A 22,113-nucleotide genomic window follows, 5' to 3' on the forward strand; every position below is an offset into this window, starting at 1 on the left:
TTGCTGGAATTGTAAGAAGATGGGGCTTGTCGTATGCTAAACATGTGAAACTTTTTTCACATGCAACCAAAGTCGTATTGAGTAATTTGAAGTTTTTCTTAAGTTTAAGGTGGAAATAATTTTTATCCCCTACTTAGATCCGGTGAAATCTATCTCTGCCTTCCGGCGTGCAGAATGGGATTTTTTTTTTACTTCCTTATAGTAGTAGCAATATAGTAGTATATATATACACAAACTTTAATGAATTGAATTAATGAACTGTGAACTGTGTCTCTATCACTGTGTGAGCTGGGTTTGAACTGAACGATTCGAATCAATCGAATGAATAATATTATATATATATATTCAAGATAAAATATATCTACAAACCTTCTCAGTTATGCCAAGAAACATTAGTAAAAATATGGTTGCGATCGATCGTGTAGTTTTTGTTTATTCCTAACAAACAAAAACTTTCTTCCTCTTTAAATAACAGTAGAGATATAGATTTAGATGTAGAATACCTATTGAATATTTAGATATAGAAATAATCAAAATGAATACTCTGTTGAATAATAGCAGAGTATTCACATCTACTCATTGTTCCAATGAACATATTATTGATATTTAACTGATTAAAAAAGTAAACTTTTAAATATCCAAATAAACTTCTCAGAAGAACAAAAAAAAAGTTTTTAAAAACCGTGTTAAAAATTTATCAATCCATTAAAGTTACAGAGGGACCGGAAAAAGATAAAGTGATACTGTAAAGTCTCATCCTCTTCGTCAGGAGAAAGGAATTTACTTTTAATAGTTTTTATTCTTTTTTTATTCAATAAGGAAAGAAAAACCTATTTTTATAACGTTTTCATTATTTCATGATAGATAGATAGATGAATAAAAAACATAATATTTACATCTTTTTAAATGAAAATGGAAAACGAATTTGCAACCATGATTTACAAAAAAAAAAAAAAAAAAATTGAAGTATTAATAAAAGTAAATTTTATAAAATTCTATTTTGTGAAGAATAGCTGGTTTTCTGTTCCTGGTAAATTTGATTCGTGATTCACATATTATATAAAAAATTCTTCAACAGAATATTTTAAACCGAGCTGTCGAAAATCTTCCTGTGATCAGTAAAAAAAAAAAAAATCATTAACTACGACATCCGTTTAAAAACCTTAAAGCGGTTAAAGAAACAAATATAAAAAAAAATACATAATATATTTTAATTCGGTTCAGGAAATCCAGTAATAAGATAACAGTATTTCTTTTCTTTGACGCTTTATAATTACGTATTATTACTGATAAAAAATATCAAGTAATTATAGATATAAAGTGAAATAATATTAATTATAATTAATATTGAAATGTGTTTAAAAGAAATAAGCATATCTTAAAAGTTCATTCGAATGGCAATTATCATAGATAATGCGTATATTAAAATTAATGGCCAAATAATCTATTAATTTACGAGCTTAAAATTAATTATTAGCAATACATTCTCTTAATATGAATCATTTTTACAAATACTCACGATTATTAATTATTATTACTAATCTTACACGGAATTTGATAAGATATATTACTTACTATACTGAATTATTTTTTCATTATTGCTGTTTGCAAAACTCTAAAATTGAAAGTCATAATTATTACTTGTGTTATATTTGACTTACCGTAACATGAAATATGATTATTTTATCTAATTCATATACTGTACTAGTACGGCACTAGGGAAAAAAATTAAATATTACCATACGGATTAAATAACTGAACGTTTAAACAAAAGATTGTCAACGTTTCGAAGAAAAGTACGGTAATACTTTGGATGAAGTGGTAGTGTGTGTGTGTGTGGGGGGGGGGGTTGAAATTGAATTTCCTTTACTTTTGAGATGTGAGGAATTACGAAGATACCATTTATTTAAATTGTGGTTTTGTGGGCTTATGCATAAACGTTTGTGGCTCAAATACCTCCAAAACTACTACATAAATTTTGTTAAAAGTCAGATATGTTGTAATAGTGTATTTAAAGTTGTGTATGTGAAAATTTGATGAAGATTGGTTGAGTCGTTCTTGAGTTACGCTCAATTTAAGTTCGAAAAAGTTTAACCGGAAAAGTTAGAAGCGTGGTTCGTTTTGATACTGCAAGTTGGAACGTTATCGTTTCTTTATCTGGATATCTGTTGTTAGCAATATTGTTCGGCGCATTAAGTAGTGTTACCTAGTTGGAGGAACATAATGACTGGGTATGTGTTTTTATCTAAGAATTATGTTGACTGTGTAATGGTGTATTTTTCAGACGCGTTTATGCAGTGAGTCACAGTGGTGAGTTGAAACTTGATTGCGTGTAGAGTCTACTAGTTAATCCAACGTATGTAGCGCGCTGTATTTCTGACTGCAAAGAAGTGAGGGCGTCGGAATTATTAGCTTACTGATTTTCTTGTTACGGTATATTGGAATGTATTTTTTTATTATTATTTATATTTGTTTGTAGTTTTTATTTTATTTTAATATACTTATTGATTTTTACTTATTTCTTAATTTGTTTTTTTTTTGTAAAATTTTAGATTAGAAGTTAATACTCTTTCAGAAGTAAATAAAATAAAATAATGAAAAGTGGGTTTTCTTGTGAGTTTTTATTTTTTTAATTTTTTTTTATGGGCGAAATTTTATCATCGCCCGGGGGAAAAATAATAAGAGGCTTCTTTTCGGATATTAAAGTATTAGCAAAACAGGGTTAAGACTTTAATGAAAACTAAGGTAATAATAGTAATAAAATTGACATAGTAAAAGAAACTCAACAATTAGGATAATACATGAAAAGCGAATAACAAAATAATATCAAACTCTTGACAATTTAAATCTTATTAAGTATATCAATTCTTTTTAGAAGTAATAATACCCGGTATAGTACAACCTAACCTAATATCGCCCGTTGCTATATCATTATTATGGAATAGATGTTGGCTGCTCATTTAGGCGAGGAGGAAACAACAGCTATGGACAGTGGCACTCAAACAGGAAACGGGGGTAAGTTATTGCCTTTATTAGAGATTCTCGTGAAGCGGCGCGTTGTAAATTAATCAAAGACAATATTATTGATATAATTAGTAACAACTCAAGCAGTGAAGTAGGGAATGAGATTATGGACTCACAAACGGATAATATACAGTACCATGGCAAATAATGCCGACCCTGCGTAAGCCTAGAATATCATATATAGATATTTCTAATTCTCACTTTTACTATCAAATAAATTTGAGATTTTACAATCGAAGAAACTGGAGAAAAAATAACTCAGAGAAGATTAAACCACCAGCAAGAATGTTATATGATATCACTGACCTATGAGTTACTGGAAACGATCGTTACCCAAATCGGACTACAGCGTATGTATTTCGCTTTGTGGCAAATGATGGTCGGGCACACGGAGGTTCTGCGCTTCTGAACAAAAATCGATTAATATGTGTTGAGCTATATCTCCATTTAAAACCGATCATATTCAAACAATTTAGGAAAATTAAATTAATGAAATATTGGAGTGGCTTCAGCCACTAAGGATTTCAGCGATCTGCTGTCTACCTCGTCAATCAATATCAGATAATATTTTTTCGGAATATTTCACTAGGTTTTCGCTTTATTGCTAGGGTTGACTGGAATGCGAAGTATTCACTCTGGGGCACTAGACTGATAATAATTCGCGAAATAGTTTACTGAAATGTACTACGAGGCTGCAATTCAATGCTATTTGTGGCCTAGAACTAACTTATTGGCTTACGGACGCAACTAAGGCGCATGAACTATTAGATTTTCTAATTACATCGGCAGTTTGCTATTTATATACTGATGAGAAGAATAACCTTGACTTCACATCCGAACATTCTCCCGTAATATAGTAAATGAGCACAACGGTGATAAATACGACATGGTCCCTGATTATTCACTCTAAAAAACTGAGTGGGAAACTAGGTCGAGGACAGGCTTCCCATAGATGTGCCATTAAAACGTAAACAGGACACTGATGATGAAACAAAGGGTTCTATGCGGAAGGCAACTTGGCGATTTAAACCCGCTGAGACAAATGTACAGAAAGAAGGTAAAAATTATTCGAGGGAAGTCTTGGAACGTATTTTTAGTAAAAGAAGAGTCCGGAGAAGATGGCAGAAGGTTGCTCGCAGGCTTAGGAAACTACTACGATCAATAAAAAAAGATACGTTTTAAATCTGTGTTGAACGTCTTTTCCCCTGGGCTATTCCTTGTGGAAAGCTACAAGAGACCACAATCATCTTCTCTTCCTTTGAGGTCTCCGTGCGACTGGGCTTGTACCGACAGCCAGAAGGCTGAATACTTGCCTCGCACCTACGCAAAGACTTCTAACATACGTGGGACTGGATAAAGAAACATCTTAAATTCTTTGTAGCCCGATTTCACTATGTCTACCAGTGAGACCGAGTGTTGAAATACCGAATGAATTCAAAAAGATAAAGGACACAAAGAAGGTTCCAGGATTTGATTCTATCACTGGTAAGATGTTATTCATGCTGCCAACTTCAATAGCCTACTAGTCTACATAACCCAACCTTCTAATGCTATCATTCGGACAACTTGGTACCCGACGGAGTTAAAGGTATCATAACTGTTATCTTAAAACCAAGTAAGCCTGCTAACGAAGCGGCTTCATACTGACCGATATCCTTGCCACCAATTCTTTCTAAAGTTTTTGAATGAATCATCCTTCAGAGGGTATGTCCAGTCTTGGTGGAGAACAACATTATTCCGAATCACCAATTCGGCTTAGACGCGGGGACCCAAGCAATGAGCAAACCAACCATTGCGTTGTTAATTTCATTTATGATGGGAAAGGAAGAAATACTGTTCAGCAATTTTCTTAGACGCAGAAAGCCTTTGACAAAATCTGGCTGCCTAGCCTTAACAAATTAAAGTTGAGGCTACCCCAAACATTTTATTTAGCGTTACAAAACTACCTAGATGTTCGATTTAGCATTGTTTGTAACCAGGAACTGTCCTCCTTTTTCGTCGGGTGTTCCTCAGAGTTCCTTATTCCTGATATGAGCACAATTCGAGCAAATGCTTAGGTTGCACCTTGAAAATTGATCATCGACTGACTTGGAGGGATCACGTAAAAAAAAGAAAACAATTAAACATGAGGTTTATGCGGTTAAACTGGCTACTGGATAGGAATTCTAATTTTGTCTATCTCTCTAATAAATTACTGATATATATAGTATTCCTAAAACAAATTTGGATTACGGTATAAAGCTTTATGATCAACAATCGGTATCTAGAAAGAAACAATAACAAATTTTCGTTTTAAATTGTTTTATATTTTCGTAATTGCATTTTTTCTGATCTCATTTATAAAAACAGCATCCGTATGCGTTTGATCGGGTATTAGAACAAATTATGTCGCAATTTTTCTCATTATAAGATAGATGTATTGTTAAATTTCATAACAGTAATGACATATTTCAGTACAGAAATATATTTTCATTTATACCTAATTCAATAAAAGTTCAAACAAGCTTCCAAAGAATTTTATTTCATTTTCCTTAGTGGGTTCAGCGAATTTTAATTATGGAGCAACTATAAATAGACATTTTTATGTCAGTAAAGAAATAGGAATTTAAAAAAAAAAGAAAAGAAAAGAAAACTTATCTTTGTGTAATGTCCGAAGATATTTTCACTACATTAAATTAAGTGCTGCAAAAAAATAAGATAAAAACAGATATTTGTAGACGAGCTTTTCAATACTGCCATTGTGTATTGCGTCACCTATTTATACAAAAGATTTTCAACTACTAAATACAGTTATGTTCACATCTATCATTATAATGAATTTTTATTTATATCTTCAGTCTGGCTCGATATAAATTATTCGAAATTCCTTAAAGATTTTCTGTATATAGTAATTTCTATTTTTATGGCATTAAATTTTGGACAAAATTAAAAACAATTCACCATTTTGAATATTTTACTTTTTAATGAAAAAATAAAAATTGACTCATCAATTTGGAAAATTGTGGTCATAGAAAATTGAGCTTTAGTATACGATGAAAATTCTTATTTACTTATTTAAAATTTCAAAATTTTAAGTCAATTGGATTTAGAGTGGAGGATACTCAACATTATTTTTAAAAACCTTTTCCCTAAATCTAGAAAACAAGTTAATCAAAACAGTAGAAAATTGGCACAAATAATTGGTTACATATATATAACCAAGCATTAACCATTCGATCCTATCGGACAAGGGAGATAATGATACCTATTTTAATTATTTTAGCCTTGTTGCATAACATTGCATAAACTTATTGAAGTAAATAATTACTCCATTTAAACTACAAAAAACAAGAGTTTGAAAGGAAGTCTTACTTAGAACATCAATTTTTTAAAATTTAATTTTCAAGATTGAAAATTCAATTTATGTACTATTAATTTAGACGTCAAGGGAGCGTTTTTTTGTTTTTTGTTTTATTTTTTTAAGAGAGATCCATAAACTCGATTTAAGAATTTAAAAAAAAATTGAACTTATATAATTTCTGATAAGGTAGCTGTCGAGCAAATCACTGAAATGGGACCCAAATTTTTCATAAATATTTTCATTTTTTTTTTCAATTGTGCTCTAAATGAGTATAATTTTGACGATAAAAAATTCATTTGATCAAGAGCATTGATCGGGATCCAAAAGATTTTACTAAGAATTTTGATTTTTTTCTCAATTATACTATTACTACCTAATTTTTAAGGTAAAAGCTTTTTTTTAATGAAATCCAATATTTTTTTTACTGAATATTTGGGATGATTACAAATATTCATTCAGTAATCAGTAATGTTCAAATATTCGTTCTTGGGGTCACACCCCAAAACCCCCTGGGCCAGGCCTGCAGAAGGAGTTGAAATTCTATTTCTCGTCATAAGGCAAAGTAGTTGATAGATACCTTATCCTGAAAGTTACAGTTTCTATTTGGAACGGTTTTAAAGTTGTTGAGGGGTTTCATACTTTTAACTGTTAAAAAAAAAATTTTACACATTAGGAAAATAAATTTAATCTTTAAAGGCTGCAAATATGCTATTAGCTTAACTCAACTTACTATAAGCTTACTAAGTTAAGCTTTTTTTTTCTATTTAGCCTCCAGGAATCACCGTCAGGTTACTTCAGAGGATGATATGTTTGAGTTAAGTGAAGTCTTGTACAGTCTCAGGTCGTCCATTTCTGAGATGTGTAGATTGAACCCCAACCACCAAAGAACACCGGTATCCACGATCTAATATTCAAATCCGTATAAAATTAACTGCCTTTACTAGGATTTGAACGCTGGAACTCTCGACTTCGAAATCAGCTGATTTGCAAAGACGCGTTCACCACTAGATCAACCCGGTGGGTTATTAAGTTAAACTTACTATAAGCTTAACTCACTTTAAGTCTATTTTCATACTTATTTATAGCAATTAAAAATTAAAACTATTATGTTTCAGGTTCACTGTCCGTTTTGATGTGCGGCAACGCAATGGGATGGATAACACCTATATTAGTAAGACTACTGGGACCTTCCAGCGAAGTACCGATGACACCGGATCAAAGTTCATGGGTTATAAGTTTTATTGAATTGGGTAATCTATTTTCACCGTTACCGGCCGGTATATTGGTCGATAAATGGGGCAGAAAACCGTTATTACTATCAAGCGCACCTTTGTACGCGATCGGTTGGCTATTAATATTAACTACGAGGTCGGTATACGTACTATATATGGTCAGAATAATACAAGGTTTCGGTATGGGTATAGTGATCACCGTATTACCGATGTATTTAGGTGAAATCGCAGAACCTAAAATAAGAGGACTTATAAGTACATTTTATCAAGGTATGTGGTATATCGGCGTATTAATTCCTTATTGCGTCGGACCTTACGTATCTTACCAGTGCCTTAATTACGTCGTTTCTATAACACCTATTGTATTTATGAGTACTTTCATATGGATGCCGGAATCGCCGTATTTTTTACTCATAAGAAAACGTAAACGTAACGCGTTAGACGTGTTAAGTTGGTTACGCGGTTTGCCGATGCCAGAAGTACTCGAAGAATTAGAAGCAATTGAGGCTAGCGTCGATGAAGAAATGGGTAATAATTATTCGTGGTCAAATTTATTCTCAACCAGAGTGGACAGAAGAGCCCTATTTATCGTCATGATAGTATCTACATCTGAAATAGGTATGCTATAATTCAAAAGTAATCTAATTCAGATCTCTCTAAAATATCATTATTTTCTACGTCATTAATTCCATCTAATACTATCTTTTCAATTCGGAACTGATTTAATACTGGGTGTTTATTTTAAAACGCAATCCAAGCAAAATATTTTTTAGAAAAGTTAATACAATAATTCGGACGAAGAGATCGGCAGCATTACATATTGTTGTTGTTTTACAATAACCGGATGTATTTTTCTATTTATTTTTTGTGAAGAGTTTGTGAATGGGGCTACATGTCACTCGACAGAGCAACCTTTTGAGAAATTTTTGGTGAAAGTAATATCCACTGTGATACACGGTTGATTATGCTGGTAGGCTCTACTATTGGTAATGTTTTAATCAGTTCGAGAGAGCACTAAAGTGTTGGATAAAGTATTTTTTACAGATGAGGTTTGGTCTCATTTCAGTGGTTACGTTAATAGCCAAAATGATCACCATTGGAGCACCAAAAATCATCCATTTACGACCTTAAACCAACAGACAATTGAGGTGTCAGGTGTGCAAATTGCAAGCAAAGAATAATTGGTCCCACATTCTTTGAAAACGTTCTTAATGCATACCTCTACCAAGAAATTTTTACACAATTTATTGCAAATTTAGAATTAAATGAGAAAGATTCGTGATTTCAAGATGGGGCCACATGTCACATGACAGAGCAACAACGTACCTTTTGAGAAATCTTTTGTTGAAAGAGTAATATCCACTGAATTATAGCTAGCTGGTCACCTGATCTTTCTCCTGCAAAATTTTTCCCCTGGGATATCTAAAAGGTTATGTATTCAAAATTAATCCACACACCATTAAAGAACTGAAAACCAACATAACGCAAAATTACTAGAAATTGTAAGAGGTATACTTCGAAAGGTTGCAATGGAATATAAAAGAGAGAGTAAAGGCTTGCATTGATAAAGATGGTAGACACTTTCAACATTTGTAATAAAAAAAAAATTGATCTCAATATCGTTTTGCACAAATAATTGTAACATTTATAACCAATCGCATTAAATATATTACATTTTTCTTTAAACTGGGTTGCGTTTTAAAACAAACATACTGTTTAATATATTAGTTTATATTAATATGTTATACACAAAATCTATTTCTGAATATTTCCTTGTTACAAATTATCTGAACTTTATTAATAAGGTAACGTTTTTTTTAGTTTTGTAAGTAAAAAACTACAAAAAATGGACGGACATACGTACAAATGCATGCGTGAAATCCATATCGACTACACAATAATGCCGAGTGACGGCTTTACGAAAACCATGTCACTTGCTGGGCCGGAACGAACTTGTAACTTGAATTAAGCAATCACGCGATGTTTAAAAATATGAATCACTTCAACTCAACTATCATTAGGTACTGAAACAAGTAACGTCACAGTTTATGATATAATAACGCTTTGTATTTTTTATTATTTTGAACGTTTTACACATACGACGGACTTGTGCCTTAAACGTTTGACGTTATTTTCATATAGAACCCATATATCGAATAAAAACTATGGAATAGGACACATATTAATATTTTACAACAAAATCACATATACATTTCCTAATAGTCACGATTTTTTTTTTTTTTTTGTTATAACAATGTCTTTGCTATTACCTTAATATCTCTGTTATTTTGTTCGAATGTTACATTAATTTAATCTATGTTCATTTCTTTAATGTTCATAATGAATGTGATTATGTATAAGAATTCTAAATATTTATTTTATATTTTCTGGGATTTATCGACAATTTTTTTATACCTATTTTTTTTAATTTTTTTTTTTGCCCTACATCCCCGAGCCGGACATCCAATTAAGTATACTCGACTCGGGGAAATATCCTTGCCGGATCTTTTATTTGCCTGCCTCTAATCTCCAACGTAAGAACCAGGCCCGGCTATGCCGTTCCCAGCCCCCCCCCCCCGGCGGAGACCGGGTCTCGGTCTTTCCTTTTGCCAGCCTCAAACCGACGGCGCAGGAGCCGCCAAAGCGTATCCGGGAACCCACACCGCCGGCCGGGTCTCGGTCTTTTCATTCATTCGCACCTAACGGACCCCAGGAGTCCCCGCTCCATCACGGGAACCCACACACCAGGGCATGTGAGCCCTCAGGAACGGGGCTGTCCGCCCAGCCCTACTATAAACTACACCCCTCAGTATCCCAGTCGTCTTGCCTCATCTTATTTTATTCTGATAACTGTTCTTGCAAATATTGCGAAATTATTCCAGTTTCCGGACATAGCCAAGAGCCACTCCGAGAGCTGCTCCGGTCGGGTATGCATCAGTCCTGCATTTATACGTTTTTCCTTCCATCGTCTGCACTCAAAAATAGTGTGTTCGGCATCGTCAACCGCATCGCAGTAACAACAGATTGGTGACTCTCTCCTGCCAAACCTGTGCAGGTATTGTTCAAACGCACCATGTCCCGACATGAGTTGCGTTGTGTGGTAATCTAATTCACCATGAGAGCGATCTAGCCAAGCATCCAGGTCCGGGATAATTCTTCTTGTCCATGCGGCCACTGCTGAACCCGCCCATGCCACCTTCCATTGTTCTCGTATAATAGAACTGGCCTCATCTTTGGCTACACCGGTCACCCTTAGTTTTCGTCCTTTTATACCTATTACTATTTTTATACCTATTACTGATACTTAATAACACAAGCCTGCGATGATTGAAAATTTTTTACTTACAGAAATTTTATCGATTAAAATATAAGTAAATTTTACAGAAAAATTTGTATTTTGACGTTACAGATGGTAATTTTCAACGTTGATTTTGTAATTTTTATGTAAATGTAGAAAATATTAAAATTTTGTAATTGTAATTTTGATGTATTATTTGTAAATTTTGTTGAAGTTTGAAATTATTTTAGTTTACGATTTTTGAAACAATGATGAAGTTTTAACGGTAAATATAGCGATGACAATCGTGATCAATGTTTGGTGGGCAATGATGCCAAAGCCAGTTGTAAGAAAAAATCCAAGCACTTTAAAAAGTACGAATAAAAATAATTGAATTACATAATTCAACATATTTAATCTATTATATCTCCTTTTACTTTTATATCTCTCCTTATTACATTAATATTTTTCCTTCTTATGAATTAGAATGATTTTTAATAACGTTTTAATATACGTTGCTGTGCGATTAAATTAAAAATTATGTAATATATAATTATAATTATTATTACGGTTAATACTATTTCATAAATAATATTATTTCGGTTATGATGAAAACAAAAAATATATATTCGTTTCAGTTCATTTGTTGTTTGAGGTTGTCCCATTAAGAAATATTTAACGATTTAAAAAATTAAATATATCACGATGAATAAATAAAATAAATGATAATAAAAAATTGAACATGAGATTTATGCTTAGCTTAAAGTACGAAAAACTAAATCTTTTTAATATCTCTAATTACAAGAAATAGTTATTAGCTGTTGTTTAGTATTTAAGTTTATTTTTTTATTATTAGTCTTTTAATTTGTAAAAAATATAATTAGGTATACATGAATGCGTAACATAATTTTCTGGCATAAATTTATGTTCGTCGTTATTTGTTGAAATTATTTTTAAAATGATAAAGGGTTCAATACATCTTTTTATCTACGGCTGTATTACAATGTTTGAATTACGCGGTTGGAACCTGTATCAAAATGGGGGTCATTATGAAACAAATTTTCATTATGATACAGGTGTTCAACCGACCAAAAGCCTACTCTTTTCAATCATTGCCCAATCGGGTATTGTTTAATATATCGGTTGTTTTTTTTTTACTTAGATTTGAACCCGATTTAGTAGTTAGCAAGCAGAGATTAAATATGAAAGTACACCAATAGGTAACTAAATTCCTATGTTACATTGTTTATTATTTTGTTAATTATGTCGGATTCTGAGGAAGAAATGTCTTTAACATCGATCGATAATGAAGAAAAATATATGAAGTATATGATTAAAGAAAACTTATGACTAATAACAATGGAGAACAAAAATTTTTTTTTCTCAGGAAGAAAAATATGTGATTCTGATAGTATTTTTTCTCCTGAATTCAAATATGATATCGATTTTTCCCCATCGGGAAAGGTTTCCGAAAGACAGGTATTTATAATTTCTAACATTTTAATACTTTCTACATTCTTAACTACACAATAATCAAACATTTGAGTCACGTAGAAAGAAACAAATGACGATTTTCTACTATATTTCGCCTGTGAAGCATCCCTCTTGATGGTCCAACAATAATCGGCCAGTATATTAGGATTCCATTTGCCTTGATACCTCTTTTCCGTAGCTGAAATCTCCTGATGAAAGTGTTCTTCGTCCTTATCGCTCACTGCGCCTAGATTTTCCAGGAAGAAATCTAGGTGCGAGTGTAGGAAGTGTACTTTTAAGGACATATTACAACTCAAATTTTTATAAGATGTTAAAAGATTGTTGACAATATCACGGTAATTTCTCGCCTTTCGATTTCCCCCAAAAATTCATTTTTGAGTGCATGCCAAGCTGGTTTCTACAGTGGATTCAACAGTTCCTCAAACTTTCATCGAGCATTAGTGATCATATCATAGTGATCACGTTGTGGGTCCAAAAATATTCCTTCTTTAATTTTTGAATCAATAGTTTAAGGAAACTTCTGTTTTAAGTACATGAAACCAAAAGTATTGTTCATAGCTTTGACGAAATTCTTCATTAATCCTAGTTTGATACGTAACGGAGGTAGGAACACATTTTTTAGAATTACACATAGGTCATGTTTCAAGTTTTTCTGTATAGGAATAAGTGATTTGCATTTAGGCCATTCTTTTCTAATGAAATGGATTTTTCTGTTCCTATTATCCCAGTCACACAAAAAACAACAGATCTTTGTATAACCAAACTGCAGACCAAGAATAAGTGCAATTACCTTCAAATCATCACAAATACTTCATTCATAGACTGCATATTGCAGCTTTTCCAATATAAATTTAAAGTTTTCATATGTTTCTTTTAAACTGGCTGAGTGAGCCACAGGTACTGATGGGAATTTATTGCCATTATGCAGAAGCACAGCTTTTAAACTGCTTACACACAGCTTTAAACTTTAGAGGATACAGTGAACAAGCGCCATTCTGTTGGGGTATCTCCATTATGAAGTGTTTCCATAAGAGAAAAACTATCATTACAAAACACCAAGCCATTTTCTTTAGAAAAATAGTCTTTAAATTCACAATGACAATTACGATAATTACATATATTTGTATTCTTTTTAAGAAGATCTCGTCATTTTAGCGGGGAAGCAAGCATTTCAGACTGTTTTTTGTATAACTTTAAATCTCGTAAGAGATCGTTAAGTTTTCTTAAGTCAGTAAATGAAGCTCAGAAGAACTGCTTTGTTCAAATGTTTTATCACCAGAATCTGTTTCTTTTTCTTCCTTACTTCCATCAGACTCTGAGCTCTCTTCATTTAATGTCACATGTTCTGGAGGTTTTGGTATGGGCAATTCTTCGCAGTATGGAACAGATCTCATTGCAGATTACAAGTTAGGGTACACCAGTGTATGTTTTGATTTTGACGTAATCCCTTTAATGTTTGTTAAGCAGAAATAACAATCAGAAGACTAATTTTTGGGTTCCCTCCAAATCATAGGAATAGCAAATGGCATGTTGCGTGCGCCATTTATCCATGCAATGAGAAGCCTAGAACACGATAAAAAACAAATATGCGGGGCCCAGGCCCTTGTTTGGTCCCCGTCTTTACACCCAAAATAAAGTTCAATCATGTTTTTACTAATGGAGTAAGGTTTCGCTTTTGAGACTTGAGCGTCACTTCACCACAAACATAACAAAAAATTGTTAGGATGATTTAAACAAACTCTAGGCATTTTGTAACTAACAACTAATTAAAAGAAATACAGTTGCAAGTAAGTAATGCACAATAATTCAGACACACACAGCAGTCGCAATGTGACGTGTTTTCTAGTTCACTACTATCTCACAACTGGCATCGTTCTGATGAATGTGTGTTACACTAGATCACGTTTGTAGATGTCTGAACCTGCACAACAGTAGCAGCGAGTGAGCTCATTTGGTTCCATCATATTTACAATACTCTAGGACATTTTACTTGACAGTGGAAAAATGGACAAAAAACGTTTTAAAACATTAAAAAAAAAAACAATAAAAAAAAGCTTTGGGTGATGGAGAAATTCCGAATACATATTTGAAAACAGGATAAAAATTTGCATTAAGTGCACTTACTGGTACTCGTGAGAAAAAAATCATGTTGACCAGTGTAATTAACTGATAATCAAAACATAGAGGAGGCAGATTGGCAAAGTTATTTCAACTTTTACACGACTGCCATAAAGGGGTGTAATGAATTTAGGGTGTATATATGTTTGTTCCATCGCAGCAACGGCTTAGTCGATTTAGATGTATGACCCCGCATTAGAATCCTTACATACTTTAATAAATTGAATTAATGAACTGTGAGCCTCTAACATTATATGTGCTGGGTTTGAACTGAATGATTCGAATGAATTATGTAATACAAAAATAATAACATTAAATTTATGTTAAATAAAATAATTTTAAATACATTTAGAAACTTTCTGATTAATAATAATGTACTTCCCGTGGGGACTGTGTGTGAGTCTAGATTGGTGAGGTGGTGAGAGCATCTCGTGCGAGGCTGGACCAATCATCGCCATCTATCGGTAACAAACGGCATGTCTCTGGGGCGCTATTTTGGAAGATGAAATGGGGTGGTCTTATAATATATGCAAATAATCGTTCGATTTTCAAAACGAACCTTTCAGTAGGTTGAAGGTTAACTTTTGTATGCATCAGGTACATTCTCAATCTAACAGATCACGGTTATTCGGAAGGTTATTACATTTTCGCAACCAAATTTTCCCATTTTTAAAAATTCAAACGGACTATTTGCTAGTACGAGGTCTGTTCAAAAAATAACCAAACACTTTTAATTATGCGCCAACAGAGATATTAAGTGACGTGCGGTTGGCAACATTTTTTTCCGCATAACCTCCTCTGTAACCACATGTCTTGGATTGTTGATGTCTCGTTTATTTTTCATTTTATTTTTGTTTTAGTGCAACGTGTTTAAGTGTTAGTAGCGATTTTTGTTATGAGCAATTTTTTGTTAATTGTACTTTTGCCTCAATGTCGTATCCGTTAACTCAGCTTTCGTGTCCCGTTACGATCCTTCCCATGAATGTTTCATCGACATCGGCTTTTTCAAGGAGTTGTTGGCAATTTTCCACTTGGTGTTCTTTCTGATGTTCAGTCAAAAAACGAGGAACAAACTTTGCTGAACTCGATGCACGTTCAATTATTCAGTCAAAATGTCAAGGCATGATTCAATCGAGATGGTAACCATGATTCAATCGAGATGGTAACCCTTTCTGCAAGTTTTCTGACAGTCAATCAATCGGCCATGTGCACACACCAGATCGTTGATTTTCTGAACGTGTGCTTTCAGTCGAAGGCCTTCTTGATCAAGGGTCATCTTCAATTGACTACGACCACTTTTAAATCGTGAAAACCATTCGCAGCACTACGTACGACCCAAGCATTATCATCTCTGTAAGCTTGTTTCAAAACTTGAAAAGTTTCTGTAAAAATTTTCCCCAGTTTCACGTAAAATTTTACGTTGTATCGTTGCTCCCAAAAATCGACTGCCAAAAAGTTCCACCGTAGTAACGGCTGAACCGATTTAGATGTATGACCCCGCATTTGGAATCCTTACGTTGCCGGGAGTGGCATAGGTTTTATATAAATATATAAAACCTGTGCCATATATATCCGTATATATGTTATATAGTGTGCCACTATATATACATTTATATATATATATATATATATATATATATATATATATATATATATATATATATATATATATAGAGTGTTCCGTATATATATCTCCGTTGACGCGTAATTAAAAAAGTTCGTTTATTTCTGAACAGACCTCGTATATTACAAAATCACGATGGAACTTTAATTATTAATTTATATATTTAGGGTGTATGTATGTTTGTTCATCGTAGCACCTCAACGGCTGAACCGATTTAGATGTTTGACCCCACGTTGAAATCCTTACATTACCGGTAGTGCTATAGGCAATATAAATACATATATTTAAAAAAAAATTAACCCTCATCTATTAAAACTGATATATATTTTATGTTTTTCCGCTCTACCGCCCTTCGGTATAAATATTTTTCAAAAAGATTTTGAATTTATACTTCATACAAAGTGTTCTAAAAAATTCGTACAATTTTTTTCAATTAAAAATCCCGGACCTAAACTGCAGAAAAGTTTTTTTGTAAATCTTCTTTTTCTTTATTATGATTTGTTGAAGGGAGTATGTTAGATTTAGATAAAACTTTACTGAAGCAGATTTGTTAAGCTTAACCTAATATATATGAATATTTTAAAAAAAATGGTTTTTAAATTTATTCCCCTCTTCTAAAAAATATATATTCTGTATTTTTTTTTGGCTCTAACTCTTAATTTTTATTATTAAAATTCTTTTTTTTTGGATTTACCTACATCACTTAAAGGGCTATTAGGATTATAAAAGCTTTGGCACCTATATTATTCCGGAACCAAAATGAGAGGCCATTTTTTTTCATTACTTTTATAAAAGTTACATTTTATGAAATTATACTTGATCGACTTAGCCGAGAAAGTCATGCGATAATTCGCTAGCAATTTGCAGTTTTAATACTCATTTTATTATTTAATTTAAGATGTTTTTAGTAAAAATATATCAATAAATGTTAGAATATTACTCCATATTGATAAATGTATTTTCTGTTTTGGTTTTGCAGCAAGCGGTATAACAGCAGTTTTATCGTACGCTTCGGAGACGTTCTCAGCGACCGAAAAATCATTTTTTACACCAGATCAGTACACAATATTTATGGGAGTATTGGTGGTAATAGCTACATTTGTTGCGGCAGCAGTAGTAGATAGCATGGGACGAAGACCGTTACTATTAGTATCGTCGATAGGGTGCGCTATATTCGACCTTTTAGCTGGAATATTCTTTTATATCGATAAAAAAACATCGATAGATGTATCTAATTACAGTTGGATTGCGTTTGCAACAATCGCATCCTATTGTGTATCGTTATCTGCAGGTTTAGGCCCGCTAACGACGACGGTGCAAGCAGAATTTTTTCCAGCGAATACCAGAGGACTTGCATCAGGTTTTACAGCCATGACGATTACGGTATTCTCATTCGCTTTTTTAAAGTTATACGAAGTAATATCGGATAATATTGGTATATATTTAAATTATTTATTGTATTCCTTTTTTTGTGTATTAGCATCGATATTAATATATTTTTTTGTTCCGGAAACAAAAGGCAAATCTTTGGCTGAAATCCAGAGAGAATTACAAAAGAAAGACTTTTCTACAAATGATATATCGCTTACTAAAAGATAATTAGAGTGTGGTTTTATTGAAACTGAAAAAATTGTTTTTTTTTTCTTTAAAATAAAATCCACAATATGTATATAAGATATTAAGCCCGTTATTTACAATGTTGGAATCCTCGGTTCGATCATTTTTAATAAATAATAATCAGTTAATTGTTTTTTATCAAGCACGGTGATATGTTTCAGAATAGATTATGTTATTATTTTTTCCAAAACTTTACTCAAATGGAAGCAATGAACTAAACTTAAAGAAATAAATTTAAAATGTGATATTCTATAAAATACAGAATAGCTTTCCCTACAATTAAGTATTTAAGATTAAACATCCATTAAGATAAGAAACAAAATATATGTAATAAAATGAAGTGCACGGTTTATTAAAATTTTATTAGGGAATCTCAAATTTTCTCAGGATAAATGAATTAATTATATTTTATTGTATACTATTTATATTTTAATGGTAAGTTATTTAAAATGTATTAATCTAATAACGGAAAAATTTATTCTGAATGAACATTTGAACGATTCAGGTTTATTTAACCGAGAATATGTAAACAAAACATTAATAAGAAACTCTCAAATAGAAACCGTTTCAAATACAAAAAAAAATAGATTTGAAATTTTGTATAATTAATAATTATGAAAAGAAGATATATTTAAATCTAAATTGCTACTTTATACAATAAAATGTGTAATAGAAAAAAAAGATAATTATGTAAATCGATACACTTAAAATAGCAATGAGTAAATTACAATGAAAAACCACATTATGCAGATAAATATTTCTGTTCAAATTAACGGTTGTTAGTAATTTTAAACACGCAAAAATTAATATATTCAGGTATTATATTACACATTTAAATAACAAAAGGTTTAATTTACCTTCAAAATGAGTTAAAACAGTCTGAATCACCTACGCTGTAAATAAAAATTATGTATAGACATTAAAAAAAATCTTTTAATTTCATTTTTTCCAGTAAGAAAAGCTAAAAATATATCCAACGTTATCCGATTTGAATGTATTTATTATGAACATTTCAATTACTATAATACTTAAATACCGGATTAAGAATTTTTGATTTATTTTCAGGTGAGTGACAATCTATAATCTATAAACTAAGTTCCTGAAAGATATACATACAAATTGTTCTCAAATTTAAAAAAAAAAACTTACCATGTTTTAACGTTAATTGAAAATAAATAAAAAAATTAATTTTTTACGTCCTTTCTTTAACAACTACGTTAATTTTTTTTAAATAAATTTATCGGTTCGTATAGAATACCCGTATTGAACCAAACTATTCATATCTAAAATTATATGCAATTTAAATTTTGTTTTTAAAAATCAACTTAAACTGCGTCTTTTAGTTCCTACATTGCGATTGATTTTTCGAGAAATATTTTACCTTTTATAAAATCATTAGAAGTATAAAACCCATAGATATGAGGTTCGATGACCTGGTTAGTATGACTTGGGAGCTTCGTTATCCGATTTCCTTTGCTAACAAAACTCTTCATTAAGTTTATTTATCTATTATGGTAGCGTGTCGGAGCATTATCATAGCTTAAGTAAACTTTTCAAAAATTATCGTAATTTAACTATAGATGTGAAACAAAATACCTTTAAAAACTATTGTTATCACTATTCTTAGGTATTAATATATCAAAACTATTTACATCAGGCTGATTCAAACACAAGTTTTAAAATAAATTTTATTTCTTGCAACCAGTAAGTGCTCTTGTATTTTATTACTTGATTACCAGGTAATGACTGCTACATCCAAAAAAGATATACTTGACTACACTGCTACGAAATTTTTTTTCTCCAATATTTTCTTTTTAATATATATATTTTTTTTTTCGTACAGAATTTCATTCTACCTTGAATTTTGTGCAGCTATATTAAAAAAAGTGAGATACAAATTTGGGTCTCAACATTTCATTGAGTGAGACACACAGTGGTGTCTCAAAGAAAGATAAATTCAGCATCTTATAATTATAATACACTGTTCTGTATAAAAGGATGAAAAAAAAAACAATTTTAGTATTTGAAATACTGAAATCCAAGAATACAGGTTTGTGTTATGGACAACGCAAATGTAAAAAAGTTTTATCCAATTTCTCATATACCATACAAATTTTTATTTGATCTATCACACTGAAATAAAATAATTCAAAAGAAACTTTGATATTGAAAAATAAAGTGTTTCTAATAAAAGTAGCAGTTTTTAAAAACATTTTAAATAAAATTATGTACATTATTTACCAGTTTCCTTTTTTATCTATATTTATTTCGATCTAAGAGTGATTTAGAGAAAAAATATTCCAGACGAATAGTTATTTTTACACGGATTTAAATACTAGATCGTGGATACCGGTGTTCTTTGGTGGTTGGGTTTCAATTAACCACACATCTCAGGGATGGTCGAACTGAGAATGTACAAGACTACACTTCATTTACACTCATACACATCATCCTCATTCATCCTCTGGAGAATTATCTAAACGGTAGTTACCGGAGGCTAAACAGGAAAAAGAAAGAAAAAGAAAGTCCAGACGAATATGCATAGCAAATCCCCTTCACTGAGTCTTAACTTCTTTAACAACCTAAATAACAAAATTATTATATTCTAAAAATTATATTTATTTTGTAAAAATCAGCTGTTACTTACTTTATAACAAAAATTTATTTATTTATTTTTTTGCTGAATTCGTTTATTTACTTATAATCAGCTTCTACAATAAAGCTATAAATAAATTGAATGACTGACCATCACGTGAAAGAGGACCACCCCGTGATAATCCTCAAGTAATACAAAAACAATAGCAAAACATAACGAACAAACAATAGGATAACATAAATAATATAACATTTGATAATGCCTTTGAAAGTCCATTCGTATGTCCAGTCAAATTTATCATTAAAAAAAACAAAATAAATATTAATTTTAAATAAATCAGTAAAGGAAACAGTAACTTTGAAACATCCAAGAAACAATAAAAATAAGCGCTATGCCGCCAAACCGGATCATCATAACGGGCCATCAAAAAGATCAAACACCCGGAGTCTTTCTAGTCTCCTAACGTCCACGCTGTTGTCTAGCAGATTCAAAGCGAGATGGTTAATATGCTTATCCAATCCGGACACATACCTTGAAACTAGACGTCCAACTTCCTCTCGAACGTATGGAATGCCTACGTAATCGTGGATCTTAGTATTCCTCGCGAACCACTGCGGGTGGGTTATGTTCCGTAGAAGTTTTTTCTGAAACCGTTGAATGACCTCAACGTTGTTAGTGGCGGTTCCTCAAAGTTCAATCCCGTACTTCCGTATCAGTTTAAAGAAAGTCTTGTAGAGCAGAACCTTGTTGGACAAAAAAAGTTGAGATCTCTTACCCAACACTGTACATCTTCGTTTAATTTCAAGCAACTTTCTTTTCTCCCTAATATGATCCCTTCACGTCAAACGGCGATCAAGGTAAAAGCCCAGGTACCGTACCACACTGACTTGAGGTATCCTGACACCTTAGAACCGAACCGCAGGGCAATCTTCCCTCCTCATAGTCAACGTCACGTGGCTGGACTTCATCTGATTAACCTTCTTTATCTTTCATGTACTCAACCAAACGCTGATGGCAACAACAATAATTTAAAATTTATAATTTTTTTATAAATAGCTTAATAACTTTTGAATGAGACAGTGCGCAAAGAAGCTAAATACTATATACTGATACTAGATACTACTAAAATCTGTATAAATTCCTCTATTACAATATGACAGTTTTGTTTTGAAAAATGAAATGCATTAAAGATCTTTCGTAATTGAAATCACTATTACACTAAGACATAAAAACGGGTCTCATAGCATTCAACTTGTTAAATGTTTTATCGATTTAAACAATCTTTTAAAATAAGGTAAGATTTCCTTGTATGATTTTATTTAACATCATTTCCTAAAAATTATAGCGTACGGTCAGAGCAATCTTCTACGAGACCGTATACCAAACACGGATTACTTTTGTATTAAATGATTTGAATGGAAGTTTTAGGAGTTTATTATTCAACAGTTTTCTTGGAGTACCAAAAACTTATCTCTAATATTTTTATATTCTATTATATCAATTATTTTTTTTAATTCTTGGCCTTTGATTGTATAAAATAGAAAAAAACTCATCAAAATGCGATCTGACATTGTGAACTACCTTTCGCGTTGGAAATTAATTTAAATAGTTGTTTTATTGTTGCAATTTAAACAAAACTTGAGTAATACGTTCCTTTTAAATAAAAAATCAATTCATATTTTTTTTTTTTTAATTTGATCAAAACTTACATGTGACTTAACTGTTGTTAACTGTATGTAAGTCAGAGGAAAAAAATTATAAATTGCAAATGTATTGATATCAACTATTTTA

General features: G+C 31.7%; 1 protein-coding gene across 1 annotated transcript in view; it reads left to right on the forward strand.

Moving 5' to 3' along the window:
* The window catches only part of LOC142330687 (uncharacterized), an 85,803-nt gene extending 68,095 nt beyond the window's left edge, over positions 1-17,708 (forward strand). The window contains exons 4-5 of the mRNA XM_075376133.1: positions 7,480-8,214; positions 17,089-17,708. Coding sequence (XP_075232248.1) covers positions 7,480-8,214; positions 17,089-17,708 — 1,355 coding nt within the window. The remainder of the gene's footprint in view (positions 1-7,479; positions 8,215-17,088) is intronic.
* The last annotated feature ends 4,405 nt before the right edge of the window (positions 17,709-22,113 follow it).

This window comes from Lycorma delicatula, chromosome 9, assembly GCF_047948215.1.
Source record: "Lycorma delicatula isolate Av1 chromosome 9, ASM4794821v1, whole genome shotgun sequence".
NCBI lineage: Eukaryota > Metazoa > Arthropoda > Insecta > Hemiptera > Fulgoridae > Lycorma > Lycorma delicatula.